Source organism: Labrus bergylta, chromosome 17 (assembly GCF_963930695.1).
Source record: "Labrus bergylta chromosome 17, fLabBer1.1, whole genome shotgun sequence".
Lineage (NCBI taxonomy): Eukaryota > Metazoa > Chordata > Actinopteri > Labriformes > Labridae > Labrus > Labrus bergylta.
The window spans coordinates 21,351,629-21,376,313 of record NC_089211.1 but is presented as its reverse complement, the minus strand read 5'-3'; the positions used below and the strand labels follow the sequence as shown (position 1 = coordinate 21,376,313).

Sequence of the window (24,685 nt, the reverse complement as noted above, 5' to 3'; positions counted from 1 at the left end):
GAGACACAATACACAATAGACGTTGTCACCTCTCTAGCATCCCACACTGCCTCACCTCTCTTTTACCATAAAAATGAGCAAACATCGGACAAGGAATCATTGGACATGTAGCCGCCGGAGCTTGGGTCTCTTAACCTTCTGGTTAAGAGACAACCGACTCTGAGACAAGAGACAACTGCGCCACAGCCGCCCCCCCCAAGTGATATAAATGAATCACAGAATAGAGTACCTATGTAAATACAACACAGAGGGTGATATGATTCATCTTCACTCCTGCAAACTAATCTGATGCTTATTTTAAGAATCTACTTCCCGATTTCCAAACATCCATAATTCCATAGAGATCCACCCTTGTCAAAGTTTGCTTTAACTGAGAGCAGATTTAAGAGGCCAGTGCTTTTGTCATTGTTGTTTGTTTTATATGACTTTTTTTTTTTTTGATGGATCATTATGTTTATGCTAATCAGAACAGAAGCTCATTAGCATAAGCGTTCTCTCTGTGTCACAATATTATGTTAAAGCAGTTTCATAAATAGAAACACTGTGAACAATCTAATGGAGTTGTGATTAAGTATGTGCTTTGATAGTTTTTTTTCAATCCATCAAGCCATTGAAACCAGTATTTTTACTACGTCAAATTACAGCAATATTTTTATGACACTTAACATATAAGGCAACTCTTGAAAATATATAATGAATAGGAGAACCATTAATCCATCAAAACCTCAAGCACATGGCAGCAAAAAATAGACTTCCTTTTTACATATACAGTAGTGATTCTAGAGTCTTGTGGGGTCCTAGGCTAAAATCATTCGGGGGGGCCCTTAAACCAGCGTTCATCACCGCTATGTCTGTGAGTGTCCCAACGCTTACTCATCTTCATTTTTCTTTGTGTACTTTCTTTGACAAGCTTTGGTTTTCACTGCACTCATGCAACGCTTAGCAGGGCAGTGAGAGTGAGTGCTGTCATTGCAAAATTTGCACATTTTGGGCAACTTCTTCGGTTTAAGTTTGTGAACCCTCAGGAGCCCCCTACTGGACTGGGGCCCCAAGCAGTTGCCTGCCATGTGTGTTGACTAGAAACGCCTCTGTACAGACAGACACCTCACGTAGAACAAGAATCATCGGTGGACAGCCATCTGCCGTGACCAGAAAGGAAGATGTTATTTAGCAAAAATACCTTCTCTCGTTTGGGTATCTTTCTGTATTTTCTGTAAGTCTTCATAATTGACAAACATCCTTTAAACAGGCAAACATATCGAGCTAAACCAAACTCAAAGGTGGACAGCCATCTGCCCTTAAACCCCCTGGACAAGAAAGTGAAATGAGGGAGAGACAAGAAGAGGGAAAATGGATAGATGCAAAGAGACAGACGAACAGGGAGATGGACAGACTGAACTGAAAATAACTACAAAAAAACAGAGGCTTATACTGGCAATGCCAATAAGGGCACATAAATCGCTTCCCTGTTAGCATGAAGCTGCCATGCAAACACATTTGGGCTCAGCCGGAGCTGATTTAAACTTTTAGAGCAAGGATCAGATAGACAGCCATTCCCGTCGCAGCTCCTTTTGATTTGTTGTCGGAAATGGCCCGTTACCCTCGGGAGTATTTTGTTGTGTGACAATAAATTTCTCTAAAGTAGATAGTTCAAAAAGCTGTTGTTGTGTTGTATCCTTTTCAACCAGCAATTGACGTATTAGTCAAGTCATCCCCGACAAACAAGTAGTGGAACAAATGACTAAAAATGAAAGGTTCATCGTTCATCAGAGCATGAAAAAGGATGCTGTCTGTTCCTCTCTCGCATAAGGAGGAGCAGACAAATCACCAAAACCACATGAGTGGCCCCGAACACACACACACACACACACACACACACACACACACACACACACACACACACACACACACACACACACACACAGCTTTTTACAGTGAAGCGTTGCGTTCACAGGCACTTTGAAAACAAGTTCAATCGTGTTGGAGGAAACTAAATATTGTCCCTTGATTTTTAAGGTTATATTTTTGGACTTTTTTTTAGCCTTTATTGGATAGAACCGCTGTAGGGAGACAGGAAATGGTGGGAGTAAAGAGCGGGGGATGACATGCACCTACAGCCTCTGCGATGAGGACTATAGCCTCTGTACATGGAGCGTGTGACATAAACACTTCGGTGCCCCTTCTTCATAGATTTTAACATTTGGGCTGTTTATGTCTTTGTATTAGATAAAGACAAACACAAACCCGACCAATAAATCAGCCAGCTGATAATATCGGCCGATATTAGCATGTCCAGTGACTATCTGTAATGGCTAATTTTATCGCAAATATGCGCAGATATTACTAGATTTATTCACCAGTCATGTAGCACACGACAAAAAAAACATTATCACTCTCCAGAGTGTCAAGCGGTGATGAATATACATGTGCAGTTACTTTCCAGTTGAGTGATCATCTTGTCTATGTTATAAATGTGTGTATCTATATTTATCGATCTCTACAGATCTAGCATAGATCTAAGAAAGATATCGGCTGATAAATCTGTGTTGGATATTTTTTTCTCCCCAATATCAATATCGGCCCCAAAAATCCAATATCAGTCGGGCCTTGGTAAGGTTTCATATTCATGCAAAGCCAAATGTATACACAACAATGAACGGCAACTATAAGCTCTTCTCCCATCTAATCCTTTGTAAATTCAAATATGCCTCATGGGAATATGGGCAAGAATAGCAAAACCGACTGACTCACCAGGTATGAAACATGTATCGTGTGAAAGGTGATATGAAGAAACTGACCGCCCGCGGAATGAATTTGAAGGCAGCTGAAGGAAGTGCCGTGTCTGGTTTGCCCCATGGCTGTGGAGGCTTACAAAAATAATGTAGCTCTGAATTAAACATTTGGTGTGACTTCGGCAGGATGAATATTGTATCCTTGTATACAGTGAGACTCTCAGCTCGATGAATATTGCATCTTTATCTATAAATTAAAACCTCGGGGCTAAAAATACAGGAAGGTTCATTCGGGGTATTTCTTTTGCAGTACAAAGATTTTTTTTAAATGTTTTAAAATTGTATGACATTAACACGTGTAGCTTTTTATGAGTCACACTCATCTATAATTAATCAAACGGGTAAGGGACTTGTTTTCTAACGCCTTTTGATTCACATTTCCTTTGGTCAGGTTTGCTATTGATTACAGCTCTGATAATTAAATGTCACACCCCGTTAATCAATCAGTGATGTTGTTGAACGAGCGCCAAACAGATGCTGAAATCCTTCCTCTGTCTTTGGAAATGTCAGTGAACAGATGTGACTCCTTCGGCCTAACAAGTTAGCGCAGATTTCCCTTCTCAGTATGAAACCTGTATTGCTGTTTTATTACAGCATCAAAGCTGTCGAAATATTACATATTTAATATTGCCAACATTTTTTAATTTTCCATTGCACACTTAATTTCATTTGTGTGTGATAGACAGGCTTACTATGAGAAAAAAAAACTGTTTCTACTGCTGGGGAGTGATGTAACTCAGTACAACATAAACTGCAGCTACAGAAATTACAACAGGGTTGAATCATCAACTCTCTGACAGCGTCTTTGTAGAAAAGGAATCATTATGAGCAGAGTGTATACAGAACACGAGCGGTGGATTCCCCTTGTCTGTGTTCTCCTATATGTCGTACAAGGTTAGATTATCATACGCTGTACTCTTCAAAAAGTAGAAGAACTGTACGTTTAGGTCAATTCTGAATCAGGAGTCTGCAACTTCCCATTGGCAATATTGCATAAATTCAACAACTCTGAGCTATTATTAGATATTGCAATTTAAAGAGTCATTAGACAAGAGGTACAGACTTGTCCTTAACTTCCTTAAAGCTCCTGCAAAGAGTTTTTAGCTGGTTATGAAACACACTTAAATTAATAGTGATATATTTGTATGACCTATAAAAGCAAGCAAGAACATCAGTGACATTACCTGTTATTTCTATATTGTTATTGTTAATGCCTGAAGCTGCTGCCCGGGGGTTAGGAGTCAGATAGGAAGGAGGACATACTGGCAGCTGCATTGTTTTCAGAGAAGCCAGCACTTCAACACAGCAGGTTTCCATAATATCTGATGATATAGTAGGGTCATTTTATGATTTAATTGAGTAGATAGCTTACATATTGGACCTTTTAAAAAAGGAACAGAATAAAGTCAGCAGAGAAAAGTTGTGTGGTCTTGTCCATAGGGGGCACCAAAATCAAGGCTGTCTTTAAAAACAAGTTTCTGGGGTTAAGACTTGGGTGAAACAGGGAAGAGAGAGAGAGAGAGAGAGATCGTACCAGAAGACATGCCTGCCGTAACCATGGTGTTATTTCATTATTTACATCATGTACATGGAGCCCCAGTATTTTATCAGTTGAATATTCCCAAAGCAAACATTGTATATTCAATGCAGATATACATGTGAGCCAAGCTGCATCAGTAATAGTGTCCTGATTTATCATGAAACACACCGTGCTGAGTGTCTGCCCTGCATCCACCCAAAGAACTGAACACCAAGAAAAAGACGAAGAAATAAGAGATTAATTTTGTCCTGCTTTGTTGGTGCTTTTGTGTTCTTCCTATGAAGGTGCATCCTTTAAATCTTTTTGTGATTCGCCTCGTGCTGAACTGCTGCCCTTTGTGACAACGCCTCGTCTGCTTCAAATGAAGCGCGGCTGTTTTGATAACACTCATGTTTTATAGCTAGGTGTTACGTTTTTATTCCCTTTGTTTCATCATAAATGGTTGTTTGTGTGCATCAATCGAAGAGAAAATGGTTCAGGCTTTTTTTTTCTTGGTGTTGTCAGGTATTCATTTTTTTTTATTTTTTTTTATAACCACAGACTGACAAAGGTCAAGATGTAACTGAACAACGTCTTCTTGTGTTGTATTTGACTGTTCAGACGTTTGAGGAGGACAGAGGAAAACACAAAGCCAAGTATGACAAGTTCTGTAAGTGACTGTCACTCCTGCTTTTATTGCCTCTCGATGTCATCTATGAGGCGCCCACCGACACGTTTTTTCCACTCAATTAGTCAGAGATTGTCTTCCAACAAGCTGTGCCTCCCCTTCCCTCCGTGCGGCCACACTTCCTCCCCTGAATGTCTGTCATGCTCTCTCAGGGTTTTTTAATCTCGGCTCCGGCGCCCGGGATCAACAGTGTGCCTGTGGTGACACACTGTATGATGGTCGTTTCCTGCCCCTGTCAGAGCTCAGGGGAATATTCGCTGAATGTCAATACAGAGCCCGGCTCTAATTGAAGCACACAACATGCTGGCTGGGAGGCATGGTGACACGCCATAGCTACACTTGGAGAAAAAAAATGATAACACCTTCAAATTGTGCAAAATGAGAAGTTTTGAGTGTCAAAAGAATGAAAAAACTAGATAAACTAACCATTATGCGCATATGCCACTGATTTTCTCTAATATCACTAACGGTTAAGAGATTTACAAGCAATATTTCCTGCAGTGCTTTATAGCTTTGTATCTCCTTACACTGGCTCCCAGTTACTGCTCGCATCAAATTTAAAACTCTGCTGCTCGCTTACAAAACAGCGACAAAAACGTCTCCTCCTAACTTCAACTCTCTGATCCAGGTCTACACTCCCTCCCACCTACTACGCTCTGCCAATGAAAGGCGTCTGATCCAACCTTCACAACAGGGTCCTAAGTCTCTGACTAGACTCTTCTCCTCTGTCGCCCCCCGGTGGTGGAATGAACTTCCAAACTCCATTTGAGTCCCTCTTCAGCTTTAAGAAAAAGCTAAAGACCCAGATCTTTCATGAATACCTACTAACTTAATGATGATGGTCTCCATATTATTGATGATGATGATGGTTTTTGTTTGATAACGACGACTTATAAGATGGTTTCTATACTGATTAGAACTCTCAAGAACTGCCGTCAATGTTGTGCTTTGCCTCTGGTCACTTCCTGTCAGCACCTGTGTGTCCAATTGGACTCAAAGCTGATCGTTTGCTCTTACTGACATTGTTCCCTTTTTTCTAGATCCTTGCTTGTGTTGTACTTACTCTCTGATGTACGTCGCTTTGGATAAAAGTGTCTGCTAAGTGAATTGTAGAATTGTAGCGTTGTAGTTAAGGTGGCCGCCTTAACAGCACACGCCCTCCGCCTTAACGTTGTAGAAAAAAAATCAGACGCCCATGATTCGGCCCGCATGGATCCACAGAAAAGCAATTTTTCTCAGTTTCCTCTCACCGTGTCTGTGTCATACAGATATCAGCTGGTGGTTACGGGTGGCAACAGTTTTATAAATGTATCGTCAGTAACGTAACAGCCTGCTGTAGTCTGTAGCTGCAAACTCTGTTACGGAGAGCCACTGCATGAAAAGTGGGATTTCCGGCAGTAACCGTCACAATTAATTGCTGTGGAAGTTGAAATAAACAGGAATTTACACTCCATGCAGTGCACTGTGTGGTTAAAAACTACAGCTCCCAGAATTCTTAGGGGTGGCAAACACTTCTTTAGCAGCTGCACTGTCAAAAACACAGTTTCCATGTAGTTAGCACTAACCCAGGTAACAATAAGTGTCTTTTACTGTGTCACTGTATAGGACTATTTCACAATAAGAGCCACTTTGTAACTCCCAGTTGAGTGATTTTAATGTGAAGCAGGGTCAGTAGGAAGTAACAGTTACATAAACATAATGCAGCTGGTTACATCATTAGGAGAGTAAACAGATAGGCTGATATCAGTGAGATGAGATAGTAGCATTGGATTACATCCATACCATGAGTCATAATGCCACATTATGTCTCTGAGTACATAATGTGAACTGAAAAATTTCTCTAACCATAAAATCCAACCAGATGTTATTCAATGAATCGAAACACACTGAATGGATATTACAGGGAAGAAAAAAACTACTGATCATATATGTAATGTAGCGGCTCTGTCACTGACTGCAGGTAGCTCACACACATTCAAACAAGTTTATGTCCTCTAACCTGAAGGTGCGCTGCATACAACCCTGCCATGTCCCGACTGAGTGTTTTGGTGGCCCAACTGTGTCCCATTTCTGCCTGTTAAATAGTCCAATCTCGCACACATTTACTATCACATCAATGCATTTTTACAACAGTTTTGATCGTTTTATGACTCATCTCAATATCTATGTTTTGTGATTTGGAGTAAGATGTGTATTTAATGTGCAAAATGTGTCTGAAGGTGGAATCTCAAAATGCTGTAAATGGGAAGAAAATCAGTTTTGGTTAAAAGTTTATGTATTAATGGGGCACCAGTAGTGGCGCTGCTCTGTTGCGACCCTGGCTGCCTCAGGCTTATGGCCGCAGCACGGGTGAAGAGCCAAAGACAAATCACTAGTGAGAAAATTAAATTAATCTTGATCTTGAAGTGTGTGGGCCCCTAGTATGGACGCTATAGTCCTCCAAGAGGGCGACCCAGGTTTAAATCCGACCTGTGGCTCCTCCTTCCTGCCTGTCTTTCCTCACTCTCTCTCTGTCTGATTTCTGACTCTATCTACGATCCTATCTCTACAATAAAGGGACAAAAAGCCCAAAAATAAATCTTACAAAAAAAGTTATGTGTTCATAACGCCCACTTGGAGGGGCTACAGGGTTTAAAAAAAATGTTGTTCCCCTTAAGGATTTCACTTGTTTGCTTTTTGTTGTATGTTGTTGAGTTAATGTGGAACTGCTGCTTGTTTGGTTTATTCTTTGTACATAGTGTAGTTACTGTTTTCTTCTGTTTTCAATTTATGGACAAATCTGCAAATATTTTACACTACACTCCAACTGAACTAGATTTTTTTTTTTTTACTCAGCTCATGTTTTTTGGGTTTTTAAAAGAGAACCCCGCTCTATAGAAGTATAAAGAGAACAAGTTTGATTTCATGAAAATCTAATGGAGGACAACTTTGGAGTTTTAATCTTTTTTTCACTAAAGCAGTATCAACTTCTTATCAATTCAAGACGATTATTACTAAAAGCACAGTAATTCACCCTGTTTATTTCATTTTCCCAGATTGAGCCAGTTGAATTGGGATAATTTACAGTGGGTGCAATGATGCGGCGAATCAATCGTCACGCCCCCTTGTAAACATCAATTAATCCGAGGATCATAAAATCCTGACACGGGGCAGAAATGTGTGAATGCGTTCTGTTCAATTTTTAATTTGTTTTCGTTCTGCCGGTCTAACTTTCATGTTGCATTTTTGCATCTTCAAAAGACGACTTTCAAGTGTGTTCATAGGCGTTCTCTGGGATTTGGCTCTACCAGGGACAGGAGTGTATCACAGACATTGTACCCACTTCATGTCAGTCTTTCCAAAGCGAATGAAAGCAGCGCTGCTTTATTACTCAGGTGTTGACTTTGACAGACGTACCTTCAGTTCCCCAGAGCTCTCTTTTATTACACATTTTAATATGTATTTTCCATTTTCTCTGTATCCACATGATGAGAAAGTTAAATGTGAAAAGGGAATATTTCATCATCCATGTCCTCAGACATGATTGTTCTCCCACTTCATTTTAAAACCCTTTAGCCAAGGGTACATTTATTCGTTTAAATGATCTCTAATGAAAAACGGTCTCGTTCTGATTTACGGAAGATGTGCGGGAGCTGGCTGTTTGATTGCAACAATGAATTTCCTATCCATATTAGTTTGTATGTATGTCGGATATATATCAGAATCTAGAATTCTTTCATGTGTGTGTACACAAACTTTATGCCTTCTCCTGCACAGGTCAGTGACCCTGCACAGGTCAGTGCCCCAGTTGCACCCCTGCCCACAGAATATCACCATATGAAGACCGTCTGTTCTATTTTAAAAAGAAGTATTCATAAGTCTTTACGCCCTTTAACCTCTGTATCATGTATCCTGCATTGTCTATTGGTCACAGACTCACTTTCCACACAGGCAATTGTAATGTACCGGCCCTCCCACACCAGTTACTCGAACACCATAAAGCAATAATCACCTGCGCTCCCATTTCCCTCCCTCCCTGCAGCTGCGACGCCATTTATCTCCTCTTAACTTCTTCTGATAGGTCATTAAACTGGTCTTGGAGCTGCAGAGTCGAGCACTGAATCATGTCGCAGGTTCCATCTGCTGGCATGCTTAATCTGGGGCATGAGGCCCCGAGTACATATGGCCGCCATATAAAGTTTTATACAATAGTTGGCAGTGACGGAGCCAAGGGGAGAATTCAATGGAAGTGATGTGATATCGAAAAAGAGGGAGGGTTTTTTTTAAAGTGAGAGTGCTGGGCAAAGCATGAAAAGGGAGACATTTTTGGTACATGGCTGCAAATCTAAAAGCTCTGCTGGCTTGAATGTTTGCTCTAGATTTCAGAAATAACAGCAACGTGTACCTCCTTATGTGGAAGCTGAATCAGCATGTACTAGATCAGGCAGCGGGCCCCGTCCCGCTAGATTAGTACCTGTGTCTTTGCAGAATTCAGAATTTGCAAAGTTCACAAAAGAAAGATTCTGCAAATCTGCCATGAAACATTTATTGAATATCTGGCTAGAGTGAAGAAGAAAAAAAAGATGCTGTATGTGATTAGATAGAGAATAGAAAAAGAGGGCCCTCCCAGTCAGTTGTAAAGTCCTATACAGGTATTATATAAGCACTCTGATAGTACACGCTCAGTTCTTACTGCTCTTTGATTGTGCTCGATAACCTCTTCTTTGAGTGAGTCGTCAAGATATTACCTCCGAGATGTTGCCGATTACGTAAGTGTGCTCCGGCAGAAAGAAAAATTCAACTTTAAATGTTAATTTAGAGTGCTGAATGGAGAATTAAAAAGTGCTGCTGTCAAGCAGCGCTCGGGCAGACTGACACATCGCTGACTACGTGTCAGAGAATTCAAAAGAAGTAACCGGGGATCAATTTGAGGGGACCCACCTATTCATGACTAAATCGTTATGAGGAGCCCTGGAGGCCTGTAGAGGAAAAGACTTAAGAGGATGAAGCTGTTATAAAGGCACTGCAGCTTTTATCTGCATTGCTTACTTTTTTAAATGAAATAACCACTTTAGATAGTTTGGATAAAGCTGTAAAACAATCTCTTGAACAAACCTTTACAAAACTAAGGGTTATTTAGTGCAATTCCAATGAACTCGACTACACGTAGAAAATAAAAACCATGTGCATGTCGCTAATTGTGGGTAAACCACAATCTTTAATAATTGCTTTTAAGATGTTTTTTTTTCACATATTTATAAAGTTTCATGGTACGATGGTACGCACAGCATTAGGGAGAGGGTCAACTTAATTGTTTGGAAGCACAGAAATCCAGCTCTGCCTTCTGTTTAGCTAAAATCTTTTTTAAATCGTTTATCAGGTTATAATATGAAGCAGTTCATATTTCATATTAAGAAGATCCTTAAAATACGTTCAACCTTGGCTTAAGTAAGTCTGCGATAACTTTGACGTCTGATGTTTTTATAGTGTAGGGGAATAAAGAGGCCAGAAACAGCAGAGATCAAAGTACGAAAAAGTGTCGACGATGCTGGAGAAATCATGACGGCATTTGTAACAACATCTAAGCAGACCATGGGGTGGGATTCTGGGTGATGTAAGACAGGTGAATTGAACAAAATACAAACAGACTTTGATAGACATGGGGCAGAAAAACAGGGGTTTATCCTACATTTAGAAAAGAGTGCAGGTGACTTCAACAGCGCCTTCTAGAAAGTGGAAAGACGGAGCACTCAGAAAGAAAGATGCTGGGCTCTGCGCCTTTTCTCCAGGAAGCCGCATGCTGCTGCTTAACGCTCTCTCCTCATTGAAAACGATTGAAATAAGACGCTGGGCCTCAGAAAAAAAAAAGAACGTTTGGTGGACACAAGGCCTTAAAGAACTGCACTTTTTTTGCACTTGCGCATTGGCTTCACTTTTTCAGCAATGAAGGAAACTGCGTGGTTAATTGCAGTGTAAATGTACTTATTCATTCAAGTCAGTCAATCATTTTATCAGACAGGAAGAAGTAGAATTTGCTACACTGTGTTTATTTTCTTTGTTGTTACTTAATGGCTAAATAGCAAAATAATGGCTCAGTTGATTTCCAAGTGTGTGTGTGTGTGTGTGTGTGTGTGTGTGTGTGTGTGTGTGTGTGTGTGTGTGTGTGTGTGTGTGTGTGTGTGTGCGTGTGGTTGATATTGACTTTGTATATTTCAATTACAACAGGCTTTAGAATATCAAGCCTTTTGTTTCCCTCTTTATCAATAGAGCTTTTGTTTCACTAAAAGTCGAACACTTACTGTAATTGGTCTCATCATTTATATCCCAAAGTCTGCATCAATCATATATCTTAATTCAATCTAAATCCAATTCTGAGCGAATGCTTTTAAAACAATCAGTCAGCAATTAGGAAATAACATTTCTCCCCTCCCGTCTATAGACTGAATAATCTCTTCTCAACAGTGTTGATTTGTCTGTATTTGCACCATCTGTATGTATGTATGTATGGATGCAAAGTCACATTTTTTAGGTAACATGTGAGCATATGTTTCACACATCCAGTAGTGAGAAGGGATCAACACACACCTATATACAAATGTTTGATATCTGTGTTTGAGAATGTGCTCAATCCATATGGAAATAGAAGCGTTTCTGACCGACAGAGAGAACAGATGACGAAGAAAATGAATGTTTCTTTCACAGACAAACACAAATATGCTGAATTATCCATGTTACTGACAAAAATTGAAAGCTAGCTGGTAGTCGTGTCCCCCTGGTGCATCCCGAAGCTATCATCCCCTCCAAGGCCTTTGTAAGCAACAATATGTCAGCTAGTGAGCAGACTGAACAGTGTAATCAGAACAAGAGCTATATCAGGTGGAAAATGTGGAGCACCAAAAACGCAGAACTACATGTGATCAATCATCTTTTTCAGTATGAGGAACACACCTCTGGAACACATTACCATCTGAAATAAAAAAAACTGACAGAGTTCAAGGTTTTTAAGACACAAGTAAAACAGTGGCTGAAACTGAAGTTTGTGAGCACTTTTAGAATAATGGTTTTACTGTTTAATTTTATTTAGTCTCTTGTTTGTATTGAGTTTAAAATGTCTGTATTTGTATTTATTTTACTCTAATAATTCTGTTTTAATCCTAAACAAGGGAGAGGGGTTGCAAATTAGCCAAGGCTACAAACTTTTATGCATGGAATCTACTTTGTATTTAACTGAAGCAATGTTTACTGCATGTGTTCCTGTTAAAAAAGGAAATAAAAAAACTTTTATACCAAAGTGTCACAAGCATAGAATCCACAGGATGACACTGAATCCAAACAGCATAAGTTCAGACACAAACACCGACAAGGACACGGTATATAAACCGTGTGACTCCACAGCTAGTCGATCCTACACAGCTCTCAGCTCAATGAGGGAAATGTGCCACGACGTGCTCTCTTAAAGCTACAGTTACTTAAAGCAACACCTTCATCAAAACAAAATAAAATGACCAATAAAACACTTAATAACAATAAATCCAACAATAGACTGTATTTTCGATTATAATTAGCATTCTTACAACCAAGAAAACAACAAAAACCAGTCCTTGCCTCGTACATTCTAGCTACTTTGAAAACAATCGATGGTCTGAATTCACAACACTTAATTAGCATGCATCTCTGTACAGAATAAATCCCAGTATATGCTAGGTGGATTCCAGACTCCTGTTTTTAGCCTCTGGCAGGGTTACTTGTTTTTTTCTGCAGCCCTCAGAGTAACAGAACAGCAGCAGTAATGTCTGTCTGTAGAAATGTTCTCTGAATAAGTGCCTCAGCGGGTACTAAAGCAAACATCATGAACATCTAACAAATATTTCACAGCATGTTTTGAACATTCATGCTGTTAAGTATATTGTTTTTTTTAACTGCAAACCAAAAGAAGAAGAGTGATGTGATGGGCAGTTTGAGGAATTTGTTTAATTGGTTGGTAGAATCGGGTTTTGGTGCACATTTTGTTTTTCTTGGAGCATTTTACAGAAAGTGGACTTGGGTAATTCAAATGAAAAACATACTTACACAATCAAAGACGCTCAACGCAAGACAGGAAAGTGAAATCCATTTGTCAGACGGATAAATGTGCACAACAGAAAACTGCTGATGCACATCTGAATCATCAGACTCTTCCAGGATGCGCATGATTTTGCTTTGCTGAAATCTTAACTCTAACATCAATTTTCAAATCTGGGAGTGTCATTAATTATTCAAATGTTCCAGTCTTAATTATCTGACAGATTCGACCATATACTGCATGATTGGATGTGTACTGGTTCTCTGCACAAGCATCAAGTTGAGCTAATGACAACAGAACCAAACATGAATTCATAATTTGTTTTACTTCAGTCAGTGATTGTTCCCCCCCCCCCGTGATTTTCAGGGAATTTGCACGTTGGAAGGTGAGGAACACCGCCATCGAGAGAAGGGACCTGATCCGAAACCCGGTCCCGCTCATGCCAGAGTTCCAGCGCAGCGTCCGCTTGCTTGGCCGAAGACCGACGACTCAGCAGTTCATCGACACCATCATCAAGAAATATGGAACCCATATTCTCATCTCGGCCACCCTGGGAGGTAGGAGTCCTTCACTGGTTTTATTTCTCTCATTTCCATGCTTGAGTTTTTAGGCACTGATTGAAATGCTTCCAACACAGATTGTAGTTTTCAGATATGCTACATTGAATGGTTCTACTTTTTTTGTAGTTGGAGTCACTCCTTTTAGAAACAGAATTTCTTGGGCTGCAAATAAAACTTAAGTGCATTTTATTAAACAAGGTTATACCATTATAAAAGGCCTTTGAAGCTCCTGTGAGGAACTTAGTTTTGTTGATGTTGGCAACCCCTGTGGACAAAGCATTACCTCTTATTCTTCTCTTCTTTTGACTTCATGTGTGAGTTTCTTTCTTTTAGGGCGGGGGGACTTATATGCCTTTATTAGAGACAGGACAGTGGATAGAATCAGAAACCAGGGAATGACATGCGGGAAAGGACCCACAGGTCGGAAATGAACCCATAACACCAACATCTAGCACTGTAGCCTCTGTTCATGGGACGCACAAACCAGCCACAACAACTAGGCAACTGGCGCCCCTGTAGTGTTTCTTTTTTTAAATTAAGATCTGGTCCTACCCACTTCTAACAGTCAAATGTATCACTCATGAAGAATCTTTTCTGTGGAAAAAAAAAAGGCTGTTTGGCAAAGTTACTCACTTTGTCTGACACCTACCCCGCTGCAGGGATTTTAGGCATTCAAAATGTTTGTTTCATAACCAGTCTGTTTCATAACCAGTTCAAAACGCCCTACAGGAGCTTCAAAATCCCCATCAAACTGAACTTCAAGAATATCTCATTGCTGTGTCGTAACTTATTTCTTACTGAAACAAAATAGAAACAATCACGAGAGAGAAGGCGGGACATAATGTTGGGATGAATTTGACTGGATTCTTAGCTTCCACAAGACCTTTAAATTGGTCGAAACGTCACTAAGTGCAGGATGAGTCCTCAGACATTTGAAATGTTTTACAGGAAGAGAAGATACAGTTATTTTGGTGTAAAAATACTCACATAATACTTGGCCAATACCTGCAGATAAATAAACATCTAACACTTAGATGCTTATTTTTCATTTCATGGGAACTTTAAAGGACCATTAGGAGTGCAAAACAGATTGTATTTGTGTTGAGGCATGTTAAAGGCAAGCACATATCTGACATTTATTTCTACACTTATGGTATAAGAACAGGTGAAAACAATCTGGAAATAAGACATAAAATGATCATCCCAGATAATCCATGCGACACACTATGAAACAAGGCAGAACACCGGAAAAACAACCTAATTCATGCAATATGTCCCTGACTGTTAAAAAGATAAATGTCACTTTCAATGACTCTCCCTATGATATACTTTGAAACTGCAACACCATCGTGTCTGGGATTATTCATCCCTCTGTTTGCAACAATGTCAAAACAGCTCAGTGAAGCAGTTTGGGGTCAAGTTGTTCTCCAGAGTGTTGAAAAAAACAAAATCCCCCCTCCAGCAAAAAAAAAAAAAAAAGAGCTGCAGCTACATCACAAGAGGGCAGAACAAAGCAGACAGGAGAAATGTTCACAAACCAAATGACTCTCCTCTGAAGCAAGATTATGCTCACTTAAAATGACCGCGTTGAAAGACAAGTAGATTTACTAAACCGTTTTAATGAGACATATTAGTGCCAGATAAGCACTTGCATCCATAAAGCAAGGCCAATCGGAGTACAGCTTTATGGATGATCAGCATGCTAATGTTTGGCCTTTGGTTACACAGCCCTTAGATTTACCTAGAAGTCAAAAGTTCCTTCATAAACTAGATTGTAAATGGATAATTACTTTGGATAGGGTGCTATATGAGTTAATGTGACTATATATATATATATATATATATATAAAGCCAACATGTTAATTTATAGCAAAAGCTTTTTACAGGTTTGTGGAGTCATCAGTTGTCCATTATTTTGATGAATTGGAAAGGTTGACTCCAAACTGACCAAACAGAAGTACCACTCGATACTCTAAAGAGGTATTTCATCCTCTCTATCTGAGTGTACTCTGGAGGTGACCCAAACTTTGGGTTGCACTATTTTAACTACTGTCTAGTCACCAAATCATATTGCCAGTGAACACAATAATGATTAGTAATAATAATTATGGCACAATGTTTTTTAAAGGAAGAATGTGGAATTGGAACGCACCATAATTAAGTGCAAATTAAGTGCAAGTGAGGGACAAAATTGTCCTTGTCTCGAGCTACATTGTTGTGTTAGCGTGCTAATGTTAGCGCTCTTTAGTTATTTGTTCCTTTAGAAAGAGGCATTTTCCTTCTAATCACATTAGTGATGTGGAAAAATAGCCTGTCAGTGGTGGTCTTGATTTACAATCTGGAGTCCACCCTGTCTGAGAACGAGACAAGACCGAGTCAAAATGCTTTCGATTCCAAGACGAGACCGAGACCTTCAAAGAGTGGTCTTGACACCAAGACCAATATTGAGTACTACTACACTATAGGCAAATGACACAAATTTGATTGCAACATGCAGGTTCCAGCAGACCTGGAAACAAATTCATCTTCAGAATCAGCTGCCTATAATGCAAAAAAATGTAACAACACTGCTTGGACTTCATTCACACAACACCCCCAGACCATTACAGTCACACATACGGTAATTGCATTGCAACGTACATGCCGAATATAACCTGAAGATAATCTGCTTCATAAGTAGTTGCACGTATGGACCTTTCAGATAAACGGGGGGGGGGGGGGGGATGATTATCATAATGTATTGCTCAGATTCATCAACAGGCACTGGGTTATTAAAGAACACTTAGCATGTCAAGCACTTTTGGAAAATAGTGGTAACACAAATGTGTGGAAACGTGTTTTTTTCATAAAGCATTTTGAAAATTTTGTCCAACCCAAACAATGTAACAACCCTGCCATTGTAGGCAAATACATTTCTATATCACATTGAATTTCCATTTCCTAAAAGGTCTCCAAATGAAGAGGAATAAACGGAGGGATTTTGGAAGTACCTCCCAAAATAAAAGTTAAGCATCCCTGCTGTCCATGTCTAAATATAAATGGCTTCTCCCTCGATTCACTTATCTTATCTCAAGCTCGGAGGGATGCATGAAGGCAGCTAGCAATGATTACTTTTCCAATTGCATTTCAAATATATAATTAGTAAGATAATCCCAAACCCTGTATTATATAACTTTATAAATGAAACTCTTCTAGTAGTTGCTCCAGTTGTGACGGTTATCCCCTTTGTAATCTCACAATCAAATTGCTTTAGATAATTAGTCACGCTTCTGTGCTCATGTTTTCACTCTCTTTGATATAACACTGTACAGACATACTTGGATCATGTAACTCAACACATGCTAAACTGTAGAAAAGCTCCTGTTGGCAACATTTAGTTCATTTTTTATGATCTTGTTCTGTTCATGCATGGGTAATATTTTCTTAACTGGGGTGGCCCACCTGGTGCACTGACTTATGCAGGGGTGGCATGAAGTTTATGTGCAAACAAACACAAATTAATTTAATATTTTTAACCTTTCTATTCCAACTATATAATAGTATGTAGGCCTACTTATAAGTAACACGGTTTGGAAACCTATAAATCTTCTAAGCTTGATTCTTTAGGTTCTCAAAAACAAAGAACCATGTCAAAGTTACAATTTAAAGATAGAAGATTGCATGCAAACGCTTGTACACTGCTTATTTTGCAAACATACATTTGTTGGCAATTACGTCCATTGCAAGTTAGACAGTGTGAGTTTTTCCTCGGAAACCATTAGCCTGTTGAAAACAGCCAGAATAAATGATTTGTAATGCCTCTGATTAGGAAAATTACCAATAATATATTTTGATTTTGGGGTGGCACCTTAGGTGGCCAATCAGATTTCAATGGGGGCCCATGCAACCCCTGGCCACCCCTCTGGACACGCACCTGCTTGTTCACATCAGGGTAGTATAGCGGGGAGAGCAGGCCCGTTAACCAGCTACAGCCAGTCTATGGCTACTGCCCTGGTTGGTGGCAGGTGGCTGCATTGCACTTTGAACTTCACTTTATACCAGCATCAAGAGTGGAAATATCAAATATGAATCATTTCTTTAACTCACTAGTAATTCTCGTGTTGACTAGGGTGCTGACGTTTAAATGTCTCATAGTCAGCCTTATCAATGACTGCAAATAGGGATGTAAGAGATGTAAAAAAAAACAGTAATTTTCTGGCAGCCTGCTATTTCAGGCACTAAAAATGACAAAATTGAAATACTTACTCTTGTCGCTGATTGTCTTGTTTGCTTTTGTAGATCATAATGAGGCATCATTATTAATTTCAGTCTGGTTAATAACCAGTTTAAAAACTCCTCATGGGAGCTTTAATTGGGATATTTTTGTTGAATGCTCAGTCTTCAGAAATAAATTGAACCTATAAATCGACCTTTTGTCTTCAGGAGAGAGGAAGAGCAGAGAAAGTCCAGTCCTCATTTCTTTTTTGAGACTTTCAACTCAAACCACCAAAGAGTTGGCAGAAATAAAGAAATCAGGCCAGAGACTTCTTTCTCTCCAGAATATTGCAGTCCACTTAATGTCAAACACCAAGCTTTAATAATTTAGCCAAACTGTGCAAACGGGATATCAGGTGTGAAGGGTTAGAGCTGCAATATCGCACACTCCATTCTGCAAGACGGTTCATGCTGAGACTCTCATTTTGGAAATTGGAAATACAATATTGGGCTGAAATTTAATACGAAGGTTGAATGTAATTAAGTGTGGCTAAGCTAGGAAGACCGCCACCGCCACAGATGCACCATGTGGCTCAAATTGGAGAACAGATCACAGTATCATTTTCAACCACAGCATCCTTCCTAATATCATCGTATTACACCAACGTTTAATTTTCCTTTTTATTTTTTATTTATTCCTTACCTCTCTCTGGCTGCTCTTCTCCATGTCTGAGTTATCACCTTATTATCTTTAACCTTGAGGCCATTTTGTTTGAAGTTATGGGTCAGTGCCTTCTTATCTCAATCTTGGGACTGCCCATTATAGAAACTGTGATGTGAACCAATAAATGTGCACACTAGACTCGTGATAAAGTGCAAAGGAGAGGCTAATTCTCTCTTTACCTACCTACATTGTCTGGCCAGAAGTGTCACGATAATCCTGAGAGAGGCAAGAAGTGAATTATCTTTTTTTACCACCATGTAGAGATGAGATGTCAAGTGGAAAAAGCCCCATGAGAGACCCCCTCCTCTGAACTAAATAGAATTGGTTACAACGAAAGACCACTGAACCATTTCTTTCTCGCATGGCTTTTTCCCCTTAAAGATACTACAGTTTGTGCGATGTAGCAAATGGACATAGCGCTCTTCTTTAGGAGGCACTTGCATGAAATGCTACTATGAGCTGCAATAAGCTTCAATAAGCACAGAAAAATCAGGACCATGCTTGGATTTTGGAAGTACCCAATTAAACACAAAATTTAAGTTATTACCGTCTTGACTATGTTACAGTAGCTTTGCTGGTGCAAATTTTACAGACCTCTGCTATCCTACATTCGGTGGTTGTGATGCGAAAGAATATCAATGCAGCGTCACAGACAGGGCAATTGCAAGATAGCGAACACGTAAGTAAGCAATGCACAACTTAAACAATTTGAAATACAGCTTTACAAATGTTTTTGGATAAAGCAAATGCAGTCAACACATTTGTTTGTCCTGAAGGATACAACTAATGTGTTTTTTGATGAGTTACTTTGAATGTATACAAAACCAAAAAAAAATCACCAAAGATGCGCATTTAAAGGATTGTCAAATAAAAATAAAAACTTGAAAGATTAAGTTAAGTCATTTTAAAATAAAATGATAAGGGTTGATGAAACTCTTTCTATGTCCTCTCTCTTAAGACTTTTTATGACAGTATTCCTTCCCACTTCCTCTGCCACTGCTAATGATGGAGACTGTTTGGACCTCTAAACGTCATTATGGTTCCCCATTCTTTGTCCAATTCTTAAAACTTCAGCACCAAATTCAGCACTTCATTGTTCATCTTTCCAACAATTCAAATGAGACCCATTCATTATTTGTTTTATTGGCCCGTTGCATCTTTTCATTGCAAAAGTAATGGGGCCTAAAGTGCCTGGAAAAGCAAGTCGCCACCTTGGGTGTCAACAAAATGAAGCCACTGCAAAGTGCAAAACATCTGCAGTTTTCTGAGAAAACCAGGTAATCCTGTTAGCATCCCATGTTAATATGTCCATTTTTACAGCCAAAATAAACCTGTTGACAGCCTGGTACAAGCACAAATTCATTCTCAATAGCTAATTTTTGTACTGGTAAAAACTCTCCTTGACTCAGACATTTTGATTCTACAAGGTTGATGGAATTCTTCATAAATTAGCATGAACTTTGGTGTGGGTGAGTTGAGTGTTGTAGTTTGCCATGGGGCTTAAGGCCTGCCTCAGCCCTAACTCTTTGCCTGTTACTAGAGATTAAGTTTGGTGGAGATAGTATTTCCAATATGGTGACCACCATCATTTGGCTTCATAACACCTCTTCAGAAAGCAATGGATGATGTTACAGAGACTACGTCCATGTTTTATACAATCTGAGCATCAACACAGAGTACTCAGTAACAAATAACTGTGTTGGAGAAAACCCTTTGTTTGCTAAGTCTGGATACATGACACAATTTACACATTTTTGTTAACCTTTTATTTGCTTCATGTAGTGTGGAACTAGCTTAGTGTGCAGCCGGACAGTGGCTCAGTTATTTTACATTGGTTGTTGCATTTCCACCAGTGTAAGGAGCTACAGATATCTCTGCCTCATTAATTCATATTATGACAACTTTAAAAATTAAAACATTCTAATTGTAGTTCTTGGAGTAAGTAAATGTGTGGAAATGTGGTACTGTAGTAATGCCAGGGTTAGCTTCATTCTGAAATAATTGAACAGAGGAAGATTGTCAGTTGTCATGTTAACACAACTGACTGACAGCATCTGCAAAAGATGTTTTGGGAAACAAGCCTCATTTGCATGCTGCCTCTCTGCTGTCAGAACTTTTTAACTACTGCATACAACCTGGAGTCGAGTTTATGTGGATGCTTTAAAGAGGCATCCAGCATGTGTATTTTGAAGTGCAAGCATATGACCCGATTGCATCCTGGTGTGCACACCACGCGTGGGAGACTTGAAGTTAAAAGAGAACTAACACATCTCAGACTTCCCCAACAAAAGACACCACAGCTGTGAGTCGACGCTCCAGAATTTGACTTAAGTTCTGAAGCCAGTGCTGGAAAACACATCAGAAAGTGTTGACACGGATGCTTAACATCTTTTGTTTGCCTGCAGCCACTGAGAACAATACTGTAGGTGTGGTGTGTTTATTTACAGTACAATCAAAACCTCTCTTTGTATCAGGGGCTACAGGATGAGGACTGAGAAAAGCGCAGGCAAGGTTGTATGTAAATGCTAGAGAGAGAGAGATATTCAGAAACAGTGTGAAGGACAGATTTGCATTCTGCTAAAGCTGTGAGGGACATAATTTACCACATCTGTCATTGCAAATTTCTCATATGTTTGAATCCTGGTGTTTGTACAGAGGGGTACACAGAATTTAAGTCAACAGAGAAGAACAATGAAAATGCTCATAAAAATGTGAACTGCAAATTTGCAATTGGGTTCACTTTAACTATATTTTTTAATCTTTGAAGATGCACAAATTATTCATAAAGGACAAAAAGACTTAACATAACTCTTTCCAAATGCATGGTATCTGATGATTCTGGCTGCTAATGTATATTATACAAGAGCATAAGAGGAAGACGAGTCCAAAAATGAAGTTTTTTATTGGTTTGTAATGTTGTCTAAGACTATAAAAGATCAAGAAAAGTTGTACTGCATACCCACTGAGTGATGTCTTTGTTTTTTTTTTACGTCAACAAGCTATATGGAATAAGACTTTTCATTTGGGAGTGACTGTATCTCAGCCCTGAAGATTTTCCCTCCCACTCTCAAGTGAATACTCAACCTATATGATGGGATTAGAGGCCTTTGCAGTGCAACAGTCTTATGCGCTCAGCTCCAGAGGGGAAGAAAGTACTTTATCGAATTGACTCGTGGTCACTGAAGCCTGAGGCTAGAGTTCATATGCAGAGTGCCGGCTGTGCTCTGGGCCGTAAGCAGAAGACTACTCACATAAAAACCTCCCAGAACAACCTTTGCCACATCATACTTGAAACTTTTTTTATTAGTTAGACCCCTTGTTTTGCTTCCAACATATGAAGTACAAGGCATAATTGAGCAGCAAGAGCTTGGCTATTTCAAAGTCTCAGCCACACTTAATATATAATATCTGTTGCACAAAGCAGGAACTAAGTTATAGTTGGGCACAATTGGGTCTGATTTATTCATATTGTTTTTTGAATATATATTGTGTACGAAGGTTTATTTTTATTTTAAGAGGTCTCTTGTGCTAGGATCTTTTTTTGTTAATATGACAATATCATCTGCATAACACACTATTTTGTTCTCCATCCCATTCAAAAGGGGGTATTCTGCTGTTCTATAATTTAAATATCAAAGATAATATATTGATACACTGTTGAATATGTATTATTAACTTGGGCAAATTTTCAAATGAGTAGGTAAATATATACCCCTCTGTCGTCAAAGCTCAGTCTGCTCAGGTTTCAGACTGTTCCAGACAGTTTTTATCTACCCTGGAGATTGTTCCTTGAATGTCACACTGATGTAACTGATTGGCGGAGCCTGTTGCTACCATGGAAATGTTCACTGCCCTCGGAAACTTCGGCTGTCTGAAATTATTATTATTAACATTATAAATGTATGGTGTTCACCCAAGGCTGGCTGCAAAATTCTCCAATTGAATTAAAAAGGTTTTTTTTTTCCTTTGCCACTTACTTTGCCAAATGTTGCCATTTTCCTTTGTTACATAATCAAAAGTGTCTTGTGAAGTGTCTTAAAATAACACCTGCCATTGTCAGCACTTCATAAATACAGATTGATTGATTCATTGAACTATTTCCATGAATTGCAGGTTTTGGCTTTTCATCTCTTTTCTGTGTTTTTTCAGTTGGAGAAATATTGTGTTGGAGGAATACATATGGTTTGTGAAAGTCATTTGAAAAACAGAAAACCTAACAATTACATCCATTTGCTTCTTTCCTCTGCTCTGTGCAAAGCCGTGCTGTTTAATGTTCGCCATAAAATGACCCACATTTGTACCATAACCACCAAATGGAGCACTCCCAGCCATTCCATTACTTGCACTCGTAACCCTCATCCACATCCATATGCATGCACACATACATGCAAAAGAAAATGTACCTATGCAGTGGAGGCATTTGCACATTTGCACACTTGCACGCACACCCTTAGCGATTTTGAGGTGAAACAGTACGTTGTTTTTAAATACCTCTCAGCTGTAAACACATAAGCTCTCCATGAGCTGATTAATTCTGGCAGCGTGCCAGTGTGGCGCCCTGTAATAATGTTACACAATGTATTACTTACAGGAAGGTGCACACAGATGAATTTTTTAAAGCCTCCAGGGTAATGATTTTGCCGGACCAGCAGCAATAACCACAAAATATTTATGCACAGAAGACCTCCTTTATCCCACACTAAGTTGCAATAGGAATAGAAAAAAAAGGCCAGATCAGGGGCTTAATGTGCGACCATTATTCTTGTGCAGTAGTGTAAGTCAAGTGTGTGTAAGTAACTTTGCTAACCCCCGAGGGTGCGAGAGCATGGCAGCATCAGAGAATGGAGGCCCTCACCCGTTCAGTGCTTGTACTCTAACCAGGCATGAGACATTGGCCCTGACTGCTACCCACCCCTGGTCACGGTCACCACAAGTTAAGTGACCAACTCGCTATGCATCACTGGGGGCCAAATAAACATTCACATCACTGGGAACCTGAACATGTGTGACATGCTCTTGAACCAGTTCCAGGCATATGGTGTGCGTTTTGAGCAATAATCTTGGAAAGGCAAGGTTTTTTCTGAGCTCGTGGAATATGAATTGCTGTTTGCTTGTTTGCTTTTTGTGCGTCTGTTTTTGCACGTAGGAACGAGAGATGGGGAAATATGATGTGTATCGAAGAAGAGGCAGCTCAACCCTTTTATTGTGTGTCAACAAACAAACATATGAGATGCAAATCAGAGAGATTGTCTGGTGCTCAGTAAATATTTGGCCCTCTTTCTGCTTGGAGCGCTCACATTCTTCCCCTTTGTCATGTTCGCATGCTGACTTTAAGGTCAGTGGTGCCGTTTAAATTACAATCCCCGCATTTTTTCCCTGTGGACATTTAAACTTGACGTACAGAATATACAGTACTGGACACACATTCAGAGAGGGTGATGGCTTTTTTTCGGTTATTTTTTATTCATAAGGCAGCCTTTATGGGAAGGGATTAGAGACATGCTGTTTTTTGCGTGCATAATGAGTTATATATTCACAGCAGTTTTGACCTCAAAACAGTGGAAGTGATTTAAAATTCATATCACACTTGAGGTCTGAAATTTAAGTCTTTACATCAGCGTATGAGAAGTATTATGGGTGCACATTAGAACCTACTGAGACAAAGCCCACAACTGTATTCACCCTTCAGAATTGTTTGGCGTAGTTCTGGGAAATAGTTAGTTCTTACAAATAGTTCTATCACCAACAGGGCTGCAACCAGTTTGTTGCAGTTTGTTAATAAGGGCGATGGGGCACCGCCCCCCTCCAAGCATCAAGGGAAGAAAGTCTATTTAAACACGTTAAACTTTAATTAGATAATGCGTACAATGAACCTGGTAGTCTTTCAGCTCCTGTCAGCTTTCATTAAAAATTCATACTGGTTAATTTCTGTATGAATATTTCTGTTGAGGGGCACTGGCCAAATAGAAATGTATATAATGTATATTGCCAAGCAGGTGACCTGAGGACTCTCTCTCCTGTGGCTCAGTGGGTAGAGTCGATTGTCTCTCAACCGGAAGGTCGGGGGTTTGATCCCCAGCTCCTGCAGCCACATGTCCAATGTGTCCTTGGGAAAGACACTTTTGACTCTGCTTTGGTTGCGGCGTATGAATGTGTATGAATAGATA

At 39.6% G+C, this 24,685-nt stretch overlaps 1 protein-coding gene across 1 annotated transcript in view; it reads left to right on the top strand.

Moving 5' to 3' along the window:
* The window catches only part of brinp1 (bone morphogenetic protein/retinoic acid inducible neural-specific 1), a 133,745-nt gene that overhangs the window by 50,976 nt on the left and 58,084 nt on the right, over positions 1 to 24,685 (top strand). Inside the window, exon 3 of the mRNA XM_020638408.3 lies at positions 13,407 to 13,597. Within this exon, the coding sequence (XP_020494064.1) occupies positions 13,407 to 13,597 (191 nt within the window). The remainder of the gene's footprint in view (positions 1 to 13,406; positions 13,598 to 24,685) is intronic.